This window comes from Solanum stenotomum, chromosome 4 (assembly GCF_019186545.1).
Source record: "Solanum stenotomum isolate F172 chromosome 4, ASM1918654v1, whole genome shotgun sequence".
Classification (NCBI taxonomy): Eukaryota; Viridiplantae; Streptophyta; class Magnoliopsida; order Solanales; family Solanaceae; genus Solanum; species Solanum stenotomum.
In genome coordinates this window covers 28,381,575-28,392,412 of record NC_064285.1, presented here as the reverse complement: position 1 = coordinate 28,392,412, position 10,838 = coordinate 28,381,575, and the positions used below count along the sequence as shown (strand labels likewise).

At 37.5% G+C, this 10,838-nt stretch overlaps 1 protein-coding gene across 1 annotated transcript; it reads right to left on the bottom strand.

Moving 5' to 3' along the window:
* Window positions 1-2,241: 2,241 nt before the first annotated feature.
* Window positions 2,242-5,814, bottom strand: LOC125861406 (uncharacterized). Its single transcript, XM_049541316.1, has 7 exons — window positions 5,620-5,814; window positions 4,989-5,351; window positions 4,023-4,877; window positions 3,238-3,885; window positions 2,988-3,166; window positions 2,683-2,926; window positions 2,242-2,619 (listed from the first exon to the last, which is right to left on the bottom strand). Exons 1-7 carry the CDS (start codon window positions 5,812-5,814, stop codon window positions 2,242-2,244), a joined length of 2,862 nt encoding a protein of 953 aa, XP_049397273.1.
* Window positions 5,815-10,838: the final 5,024 nt, after the last annotated feature.

Genomic DNA, 10,838 nt, shown 5'->3' with positions numbered 1-10,838 from the left:
CTAGAAACCACTTCTACTTCTTCAGTGGTAGGTTCAACACTAGGTTTCACAACAGATTGTGCCACCGAGTTTCGGGATTTATCACAGGACAACACTAAAGTGGGAGAACAGGGCAGAATCTCCCCAGATGGAAGTGCAGGAGAAACCACTACTTCAGTCAGAAGAGTGGTAGATTCACCTATTTCACCAACTCCACAGACTGGTGTCGAAGGAGACTCTTCTGGGAGAGAAATAGAGAAGTTGAAAGAACTAGGGTTTTTAACTTCTTGGGGAATAGGAGTCTTTGAAGATGTAGAGGAATTGGTCATTTTGATGAGGAGAAACAAAAATGATTTAGGAGCAAAGTAGTGAATCACAAAGGGATTAGGAAGAATTTAGGATTTGGATTCACAAAGGATAGGTTTATATTTAAGTACAAGAGGTATCGGGTACCTGAAAGGTAGTGACTCTTGGATTTAAAGTGAAAAGACGTCTGAAACTGACGCGATGAATGGGCGAGAGACACGTGGCAGTGACCGTTGATAGACATACAATGTAGCATAAGTGATACTAACCTTGTGAGGACCAGGTCCCACTCAATATGTTGTCCTGCCTATATGATTAGATCTTCCCTTCAGCCACCATGCCATGAGTGTATACACGCATTAAGGTACCAAAAGTGAATTCTCAACCGATAAACATTGCAACAAGTATAGATACCGACCCTCCTTTACATAATCAAATAGAGGATTTTGTGCAAACTTGTCATGGAATCAAGTGATCTTGTGCATCCCAGCCTTAACCTGTTTTTGATGAAACATTCTTTGCTCAAGGGCTTGTAAAGATATCAACCAATTAGTCTTCTGTCTTACAGAACTTCATCACCACATTTTGGTTTTCAACATTGTCCCTTAGAAAGTGATGCCTCACATCTATGTGTTTTGTCGAACATGATTCTTGGCCATGTTCATTGCACTGGTGTTATCATAAATTAGAGGAATAGTGTCTATGAGAACACCAAAGTCTTCCAGCTGCTGCTTGATCCATATTAGCTGTGCACAGCAAGATGCATCAACCACATATTTTGCTTCTGCTGTTGACAGTGCCACTGAATTTTGCCTCTTTGTCCCCCATGAAATCAGTGATGATCCTAGGAAGTGTGCTATGCCTGATGTGCTTTATTGATCGACAAGAAAATCTGCATAATTAGCATCAGCATAACCAATTAGATCAAAGGAGTCACCAGTGGGATAGAAGAGGACCAGGTCCTGTGTGCCCTTCAAGTATCTCAAAACTCGCTTGGCAGCCTTTAAGTGTGATTCCTTTGGTGCTGCTTGAAACCTTGCACACATCCCTACACTAAAGACTATGTCAGGTCTACTAGCAGTGAGGTACAGAAGTGACCCAATAATTCCCCTGGACATGGTCTGATTGACTTCAATTCCATCTCCATCCAGATCAAGTTTCACACTTGTGCTCATAGGAGTATCACGAACTTTTGCTTCAAGCAGATTGAACTTTTTCAGCAATTCTTTTATATACTTCTCCTGACACATGGATGTGGCCTGAGAATACTATTTGATCTGTAGTCCTAGAAAGAAAGTAAGCTCCGCCATCATACTCATTTCAAATTCACTACTCATCAAATCAGCAAATTCCTTGCTCAGTGAATCTGAAGTGGCTCCAAAGATGATGTCATCTACATATACCTGCACAATCAACAACTTCTTACCTATGGATTTTAGGAACAAAGTATTATCAATTTTACCTCTTTTGAACCATTTGCAAGGAGAAACTTCGACAAGCGCTCATACCAAGCTCTGGGAGCTTGCTTTAAACCATACAAAGCTTTATCCAGCTTCAACACATGATTTGGCAGTTCGTCATCTTCAAAACCTGGAGGCTATTTGACATACACCTCTTATTTCAAATTCCCATTCAAGAAAGCACTCTTGACATCCATTTGAAATAGCTTAAATTCCATGTGGGCAGCAAAGGCTATCAGGATTCTAATAGCTTCCATTCTGGCTATAAGAGCAAAGGTCGTCATAGTCAATCCCCTCCTCTTGGTTGTACCCCTGCACCATGAGTCTTGACTTATTTCTGGTGATGGTCCCATGCTCATCAAGTTTGTTTCTGAAGACCCATCTTGTCCCAATAATGGTTCTGTTGAGAGGTCCGAGGTTTGGGGACCAGGTGCCAAACTTTGCTCCTCTCAAACTGATGAAGCTCTTCTTGCATTGATGTTACCCAATCTGCATCCTATAAAGCCTCTTTGATGTTCTTAGGCTCAATGGATGATATGAAGGCTGAATATGCAACTAGATTTCTTGTTCTGGATCTAGTTTGTATTTCGGAGTCAAGTGGAGAGATGAGATTGTCTAGTGGATGTGAGGATTGTTGTTTCCATCTGGACTTTCTGGTAATCTCTTCTTCCACATCAGCATCAAATTCACCTTCATCATCTTCTGGATTTTGAGATAATTCCTCCTGGGCTGAACTAGAGGGACCGGGTTCTCCTGTGTGTTTTGCACCATTTTCTTTTGCAACCTGTTTGTTTCCATGATTTTGGATCGCCTTATCCTGTTTTCCCTTGATCAGCTCCTCAAACTTATGGTCTTCTTTGTGCACATCATTTTTCTAAGACTCATCAAATATCACATGCATGCTCTCTTTAACACATAAGGTTCTTTTTTTAAAAACCATGTAGGCCTTGCTGGTAGAAGAGTACCCGACAAACACCCCTTCTTCACTCTTGGCGTCAAACTTGCCAAGGTCATCCTTTCCATTATTCAGTACAAAGCATTTGCACCCAAATGGCTTAAGATGAGCAATTGAAGGTTTTCTATCATTCAGCAATTTGTAAGGTGTTTTCTTGATCACAGACTTGATAAGACACCTATTTGTAACATAACATGCTGTGTTGACTGCTTCTGCCCAAAAAGCCCTGAGTCAATCAGCATGGTTCATGCAATATCCACCAATGTTCTATTCTTCCTTTCAACAACTCTGTTTTGCTGAGGAGTTCTTGGTGCAGAGAAATTGTGATTGATTCCATTTTCAGCACAACTTCAATTTGAGAGTTCTCAAACTCTGTGCCATGGTCAGATCTGATACTAGCAATCTTGCAGGTGGCCTTCAATTGAATAACTTTGGCAAATGTGATTAGAAGTCCGGTCGTCTCATCCTTAGTCCGAAGAAACATGTTCCAGGTGAACCTAGAGAAATCATCAACAACTACAAGAATATACTTCTTACCTCCTCTACTTTGAATTCTGACTGGTCCACACAGGTCCATGTGAAGAAGCTCCAAAGGTCTGGTTGTGCTCGTGCCTTTCTTGACTTTAAAGGATGATCTTGTTTGTTTCCCTTTTGCATAGGCATCAATACTTTATCATTTGAGAACTTCATCTTTGGCAATCCACAGACCAGGTCCCCTGCAACAAGCTTGTTTAACAAGGAAGTACTTATATGACCCAATCGCCGATGCCATATATTTGCATCATCAGTTTGAGCGCTAAGGCATGAAAGACTGTCCCCTTCAATAGAGTCAAGATATGCAACATACGTATTTTTAACTCTTTTGGCAGACATAACAACCCTTTTTGTTGCACAGTTTGTAACCAGACACCTATCAGACATGAACTTGACTTCATTTCCCTTGTTGCAGATTTGAGATACACTCAAGAGATTGTATTTCAAACCATCCACATAGTGTACATTGTCTATGGAATGATCAGCTCTTCTTCCTATCTTGCTAATTCCAAGAATAAAACCCTTCTTTCCACCACCAAATGACACACCACCATCTTGGTGTGCTTCCAAAGAGAGGAAGTTTAGAGTGTCTCCATTCATGTGCCTTGAGCATCCACTATCCATGTACCAGCACTGATTGCTTCCTCTCCTCTGCACAAGAATCACTTATTAGACTTAGGAACCCACTTCAAATAGAGTTCCCAAAAACTATCAAAAGGCTTAATGAGAAACCTTCCTGTCCATGGGGATAAAGTGTTCTTGCTAAAGTGGTAATCGGGACCAGGTACCTTTTTCTTTTTCTCAAAAACCCTTCTTGATATAATAAACTTCTCTTGCCTTTCTTTTACTCCTCTCAAAATCTCACATTTTTCTTTCATATGACCATTTTTTCCATAGTGGGTACACAAGAGGTTGTCAGAGACAGACACATACTTACTATAAGGATTGTAGGGAGGCTCTATCTGTCTACAACCTAATCCCTTTCTGTTGTTGAACTTCTGATTTGCTAAGTTAGAGAGTATCTTAGATGAGTCAGTCCATTTGAGGGAGTGGTTCAACTCTTCTTTGATCTTACACAAATCCTTCACTAGTTGAGAGTTCCTTTCCAGGGAGGCAGCTAACTTAGACTTAGAGGTCTTAAGTTTCTCTTCTAGTTCAACCTCAAAGTTACTGAGTTTTTGCTTCCCACCCTTAGATATTCCAGGTTCCTCGTTGGGTTCCAGACTACCAGTCTCAATGATACCTATCCTAACACTCATTTCAGATATTTGAGAGTTGAGAGCTGAGTTTTCATCCTCGCACAAACTCAACATTTCACTAGTTGTCAAATTTTCAGAAGTTAGTTCATCAACTGAGTCAATTAATGGAGCAGCAAGTTTTCTCAATCTATTAATGGGAAGAGTATCTAGATCATCCTTGAGATCGAAAAGGGTTACTTCATTCAAATCCTTTTCATCGTCAGATTTTTCCATTAGTGAGAAAATTGAATTGTAGACAGTTTCATCATCTTCCACAGCCATCATCGAGACATCTTTTGGACTATCTGTCTCTTCCTCGGACTCTCTAGATGCATTTCCCCATACGACCAAAGCTTTCTTCACCAGTTGATCAGCAAGAGCTTTCCTCTTGGCATGGTCTAGGACCTGGTCCCTTCTGTGAGGTCTAAAGTCCTGAGTTTCCTACTTCTGGCTGGGGCAGTCCCTCATAAAATGACCAGGTTTGCCACATTTATGACAAAGATCATTTGCATTTACTGCTCTGCTAGTCAAAGCTTTCTTTTGAAAGCCTCCATGCTTCTTAATAATCTTCTGAAACCTTCTAGTGACATATGCCATTTCATCCTCCTCCTCAGTCACATCGTTTTGAGATGTTTTCAAAGCAACTGATTTCTCCTTCTTTCCCTCCTTAATGTTTGTCCCCTGTTGCTTGTTCAGTTCATAAGTTTGGAGATTTCCGATCAGTTCATCAATGGCAAGAGTCTTCAAATCTTTTGCTTCAGTTATAGCGTTCACTTTGCTTTTCGATGACTTGGGAAGCACTTTGAGAATCTTTCGAACTTGTTTGCTTAAGGGAATAGGCTCACCAAGGCACTCAGTTCGTTGGTTATGGAGGTGAATCTTGAGTTCATCTCGAAGATGGTTTCACCTTCCTTCATACATACGTTCTCATATTGAGTCGTAAGCATATCGACCTTAGACTCCTTCACCCGTGTTGTTCATTCATGGGCTGTTTGGAGACATTCCTATATCTCCTTGGCTATCTCATAGGCATATATTCAGTTGTACTCATCTGACCCGATTCCACATACTAGAATCTTTTTTGCTTTATAATTTTTCTCTATCTTCTTCCTGTCCGTTTCATTATACTCCTTCTGGTTTTGATAACTCTTGTAGTGAGCTCTCCATCTTTCACTTCCTTTGTGGTAATGTACGGTCCATCAAGAATCACGTCCCACAACTCAGTGTCTTCAGCATTGATACAATCATGCATGCGATTCTTCCACCACCCATAGTATTGTCCATTGAAGCGTGGTGGTCTGGTAGATGATTGACCTTCCTCCATATTGGGTGGGGCAGCCATTCCTTTAGGATCTTTTCTTTTTTTGGTGTTACCCAAATTGAAAAGTCAAGCTCTGATACCACTTGTTGGAATATATGCGTCCACTAGCTATGATAGGACTAGGTCCTCCACACGATTTACCATGATAGAAGGTAAATAAATACTGAAAGTAAATAAATGCTGAAACTAAAGATTGTACACATAACTTTACGTGGAAACCTCCTTGCTCAAGGGAGTAAAATCATGACCTGTCTCACAGGGATTTCAAACTGCTTTTACTAAACTTCACAAGCAAAAGTAAAACCTAGTTTACAACATGAGATTAACTTGCTAATCTCCACACTAAGTAATACCATCTATTACTTAAATGAGCCTAAGCAAATACAACACTGCCCACTATACTAACCCAACTGATTAATATAGACTTTGACGTAAGACACTAAGTTACTCACAACTAAGTTCTTACAATGATTCACCCAAGATTGAAACATTTCTATCACAAGCGAAACGATTCCTACAATATACGCACAAATACAAGCAATCAAAGTAACAACTTGTACAGGTAGCAATAGTGCAATCTATTAGGTCCCTTGCTGTTTTGAAGCTTGAATATCTCTCTTTGAACAATGAGTAAAATGTTGTTTGTGTGTTGAATATATCAACCATGAAGAGCTATTGTCCGTCGTACAAACAACCTCATCCATTCTGATTGGTTCAGGACACTGGCGCCTCACCAACCGCTGAAGTGACAGCTTGCCAGCTATACAACATATAATCCTGGACGAACATAATTTGTAGAGGACCGGGTCCCTACACTTGTAAGGAGATCATCAAAACATCTGGGTGCATAAATATTTATCACAAGAGATTATACTTGAACCATAGTAGATGAAACACTTTTCTGACTCTACTTCTTGGTGAAATGGATGTGTGCAACCTTAAAGTCAATGGATAACTACAACATTTACTTTTGCTGAAACATTTGAAATTAGGAGCGTGGATCAATTTATTTTTAGGAATTAAAGGAGATGGGTAGAACACATGTCCTAGATTGCTCTACTCCAGATCTAGATGAATTTTGACTCTGATATAATCCAGTAACATTAGCTACAATTTTGACTCATTTAAACTAAAAGATTTACTCTTTCTTGTTACTATAATGTAATTGACATAGGTGACAACAAAATTCGACACAACAATTCAGATTGATCCACCTTATCCACAACGCCGACAACTACAACCATGGTAATATATTTCTTTCATATATATTCTGACTATCTTTTCCTATCAGTAAATATTATGGACTATTAACATTTGCATTATATACATGGTCACTGAGAACCGTCAAATACTTACCTCCTTCATTCTCACAAGTACATCCACATCAGGATTTCTCATCTTTGTTCTAGTGGATGAAGAAATAGTACCTATTGCAAACATGGACTCACAACAAGATGCCAGTACAACGTTTCTCCTTTAGTTCACGCAAAAATCTATTATAATAATTCTCATCCTTATCTTTCTCCTAACACAGGGCTACACATTTACAATTGAGGCAAAAATAACCTTTCCCTCTGACCTTAAGAAATTCTATGTGTTGGTCTATTCAAACTGTGGGAAAGACTTATGATATCCAACCATATGAGAAATCAATTGTATGAACTGTGACCAGAAAAATCTGTTATTTCCCAAGTACTTTATAATGTGCATCTGGCCATACACTGTTTCACATCATTCTTATTCAAAACATCAAATCATTATGTTTTACATGTATAATGCTACAGGTGTAGGGCTCAACAATTGGAATAATTATGGATATAGAAGGAGCAAAAACTGTTGTCCTTTACTGCAGAAGAAATTTAGAAAAGGGCTTTGGATCCAATACTACTTCTAATCAAATCATAATATGCATAATTCTCACTTAATAAATATAAATTGCTGTCCATCCTAGGGTAACTATCCATCTATGGAAGATGTTCAAACTAACATTGCCAACAAACTCTTCCATGTTCGAGCAAATAAAGCATTTGCCTGTGCTTCACGCACAACATCAGTGAAATTATACATTTACTGATCACTCAAAATAAAACAGAAACTGGATCCAGCAACTCCTCAAAAAAACAATTAAAGGTGATTTATTTGATTTACATCGACATTTATCATTTTACGCCCTCCATATTTACATCCTCAAATATTATTTGATGGTATATACTTCCCTATTTAGAAGTACAACTAGCAAAAGCTGCAGCTCACAAGATTATTTTCATGGCTACTTCGAGATATAATTAGTAGTATGATGATGACTCTTATGAATCTCTGTTTCCACTTTCTGGCTAACATGCAGTGGCCTTATTGATTATTTTTAGTCATTGTCAATGTTTTGCATAACTCTTCTGCATAACAACTGTAGCATTGACTTAATTTATGACTCTCTAATTGCTAAACGTTTAGTCGATATCATTTAATATACTCATTTAGCTGTGGTGTTTCTTTTGTTGTTCAGTCAAATAATTGTAAAGACACATGTTATGTGACATACTTTGATGGCTCCGTATAGGAAAAATCTGTAGACTAAAATCATAACACCATAAAAATGGAGTGAATATCTGGTCAGGAAAAGGCAAAAAGAACACATGAACAATCTGGATCTAAGCTATACAAAATTCACCAACATTAATGCTTTCTATTTGTGTAAGAGACTTGAGAATAGTAGAGTTTATGCATACCTGCCATTTTATTAAACACTTCGATTTCGAGTTTTCACTTACTGCTTGATTTTGTTGTTTGTCAATAATATCACAACAATTTTATTATAAAAGTTACTTCACAGTCAAATAACCTATGATTATTATTCAATGAGGATAATATAGTTGGGTTGATTTCCTTTGTTAACAATACATGTTTGCATAATTTTTAGCTTTACTGCTTCCTCTATGTTTCGTACATGTATATACTTGTGCTATCCTTTTTTTTTATTCCTTGTGGTATTCAACATTGAAATGAACTCTTCCCTTTCACATATTTTCACCTTTCCATTTTATATCCCTTCCCCAATGCTAGAGTGCTCCTCAATTTTCGCAGACTGTTTTCCTGTCACCTAGTAATATAATTTTCCCTAGGTTACCCAATGTTTTTGGCAGCTACTTCTACACTTTTGGGTGGTAATATAGGTACTTTAACTTCCTGCACTATATCATTCACCATTACATTCTTTTACACTTCCATTATTTCTATAACTATCTTTCACATTTTCCGCAACAGGGAAAAGAACTGCTGACTTTTTGGCTTGTACATAGATGCTTCAAAAGCTTTGTACATAAAATGCTCCCAAAAAATCTTCGCTTATACTACAGAGGTACATAAAGCTAACTTACCTCCCTTTCTAAATCTTCATTGCATAACACACTATTTCCTAACACACTCTATATCTTAACCCCTTTATCTTACAGACAAACAATGAAGGAGCAAGCTAGCTTCAGAAAGCTTCTATGCAACTGCACTGTTAATATTTGCTTTATGCTAATATTTCCACATAATATATTCGGTAAATATTTAATCTAATGATTCCTTCTTTCGTTAAATTTACACACAAAAGGCATGGGCACTCCCCACCTAGTATCTTAATATGCGGTAGTACAAGGTAGTGATAGAGACATGTATATCAATGCGAGTATAACTTATAAGTAATTAAGATTCTTAATCTGCCTTAAAAATCAAGTAGTAACTTCCCTTTTCTAATTTATGTAATAAAATTTAAATAGACATGTTAAACGTATAGTTTAAAAAATAAATGAAGATCGATTTATTGTTGAAACTAGCTATTACAGTTATACCATAATATTTAAATGATAATAAAACTTGTGATCTTAAATATTCCACAACATGATTTCTGTAGGAATCATATGTTGTTGTACATAGTTACTATACTCAAATTTGTTCAAGAATGAAAAGACAAAGAAGCTGATGGTGGTAGTGAAGCACATGATCCAAAGAAGAACAATTGATACAGTTTGGTGAACTTTTGTGGTAATAATGCGTATTATGTGTTAGTGAAAAAAATTACAAGATAACAAAATTACAAGATTACAATTGAAAATAAAATGAAGAAAATAAATCTCTTCAGGATAAGATGCGGATATCTCGCTCTCTTTAAGGAGATTCAAGCCCATTGCCGCAAATGTTTTCACCGGTCCAGCAGTAGTCCTTCTAGACTTGTCCCCTCTAGCATACAACAACTTAATCACAAAATATAACTCAACAACTTTGGACAAGAGTTGAGTCCAAAGCTCCACAAAAAGAATACCCCCCTTCAACTAATAAGAACTCTCTTTTTGACAAATTTTATGCACTCTATATTTTTCTTGTGTGTACTAAACCAAATGAAGACCACCACTATTTATAGTTGAGAAAGTCTTCCTAGCAATGAATAGGAAGATAATGGGGTAGTAAATAGTGACAATAAATGGCCTTAGGACTTACATAAGTTACAAGGTATAATGGAGGAGTAAATAATGAGATAATGGAGAAATAATATGGAGAAGTAATGGTCAAAGTTCACCACTATTCATTCTACCAAGAAACCCAACGGACAACATTACACTTCACTATATGTTGACTAATGATAATAAAGATGACATCAAACGTCATCAACTACCAAACTGTAGTAATGCACCATAATAATGTAATTAGGCAGAAAAAGAATTGGAAATACCACTTCAATATAATTTTAATAAGAATATTAAAATGATCCAAAACCAACAATCCCCCACTCATTTTAATATTAGACAAGAGAGTATATCAGTTGAAGGAAGATTACTATGTATATTGAAGGTCTGTGTGCATTGAACCTCCACTTAGTAGAACAATAACTTTTACTCCAAAGTCGTAGTGGTCTAAGACTTGAACTATGACTGCTTAAGGGAAACAAAATATCACTGCCTACACATAATAATCAAGGTGTTGAATGAGCTCTAAAAGCCAGCACGTTACGACTTTGTGCTATCCCGATTTCATGAGTGCTTAGGGAATAAGCCCAATTCTCATAG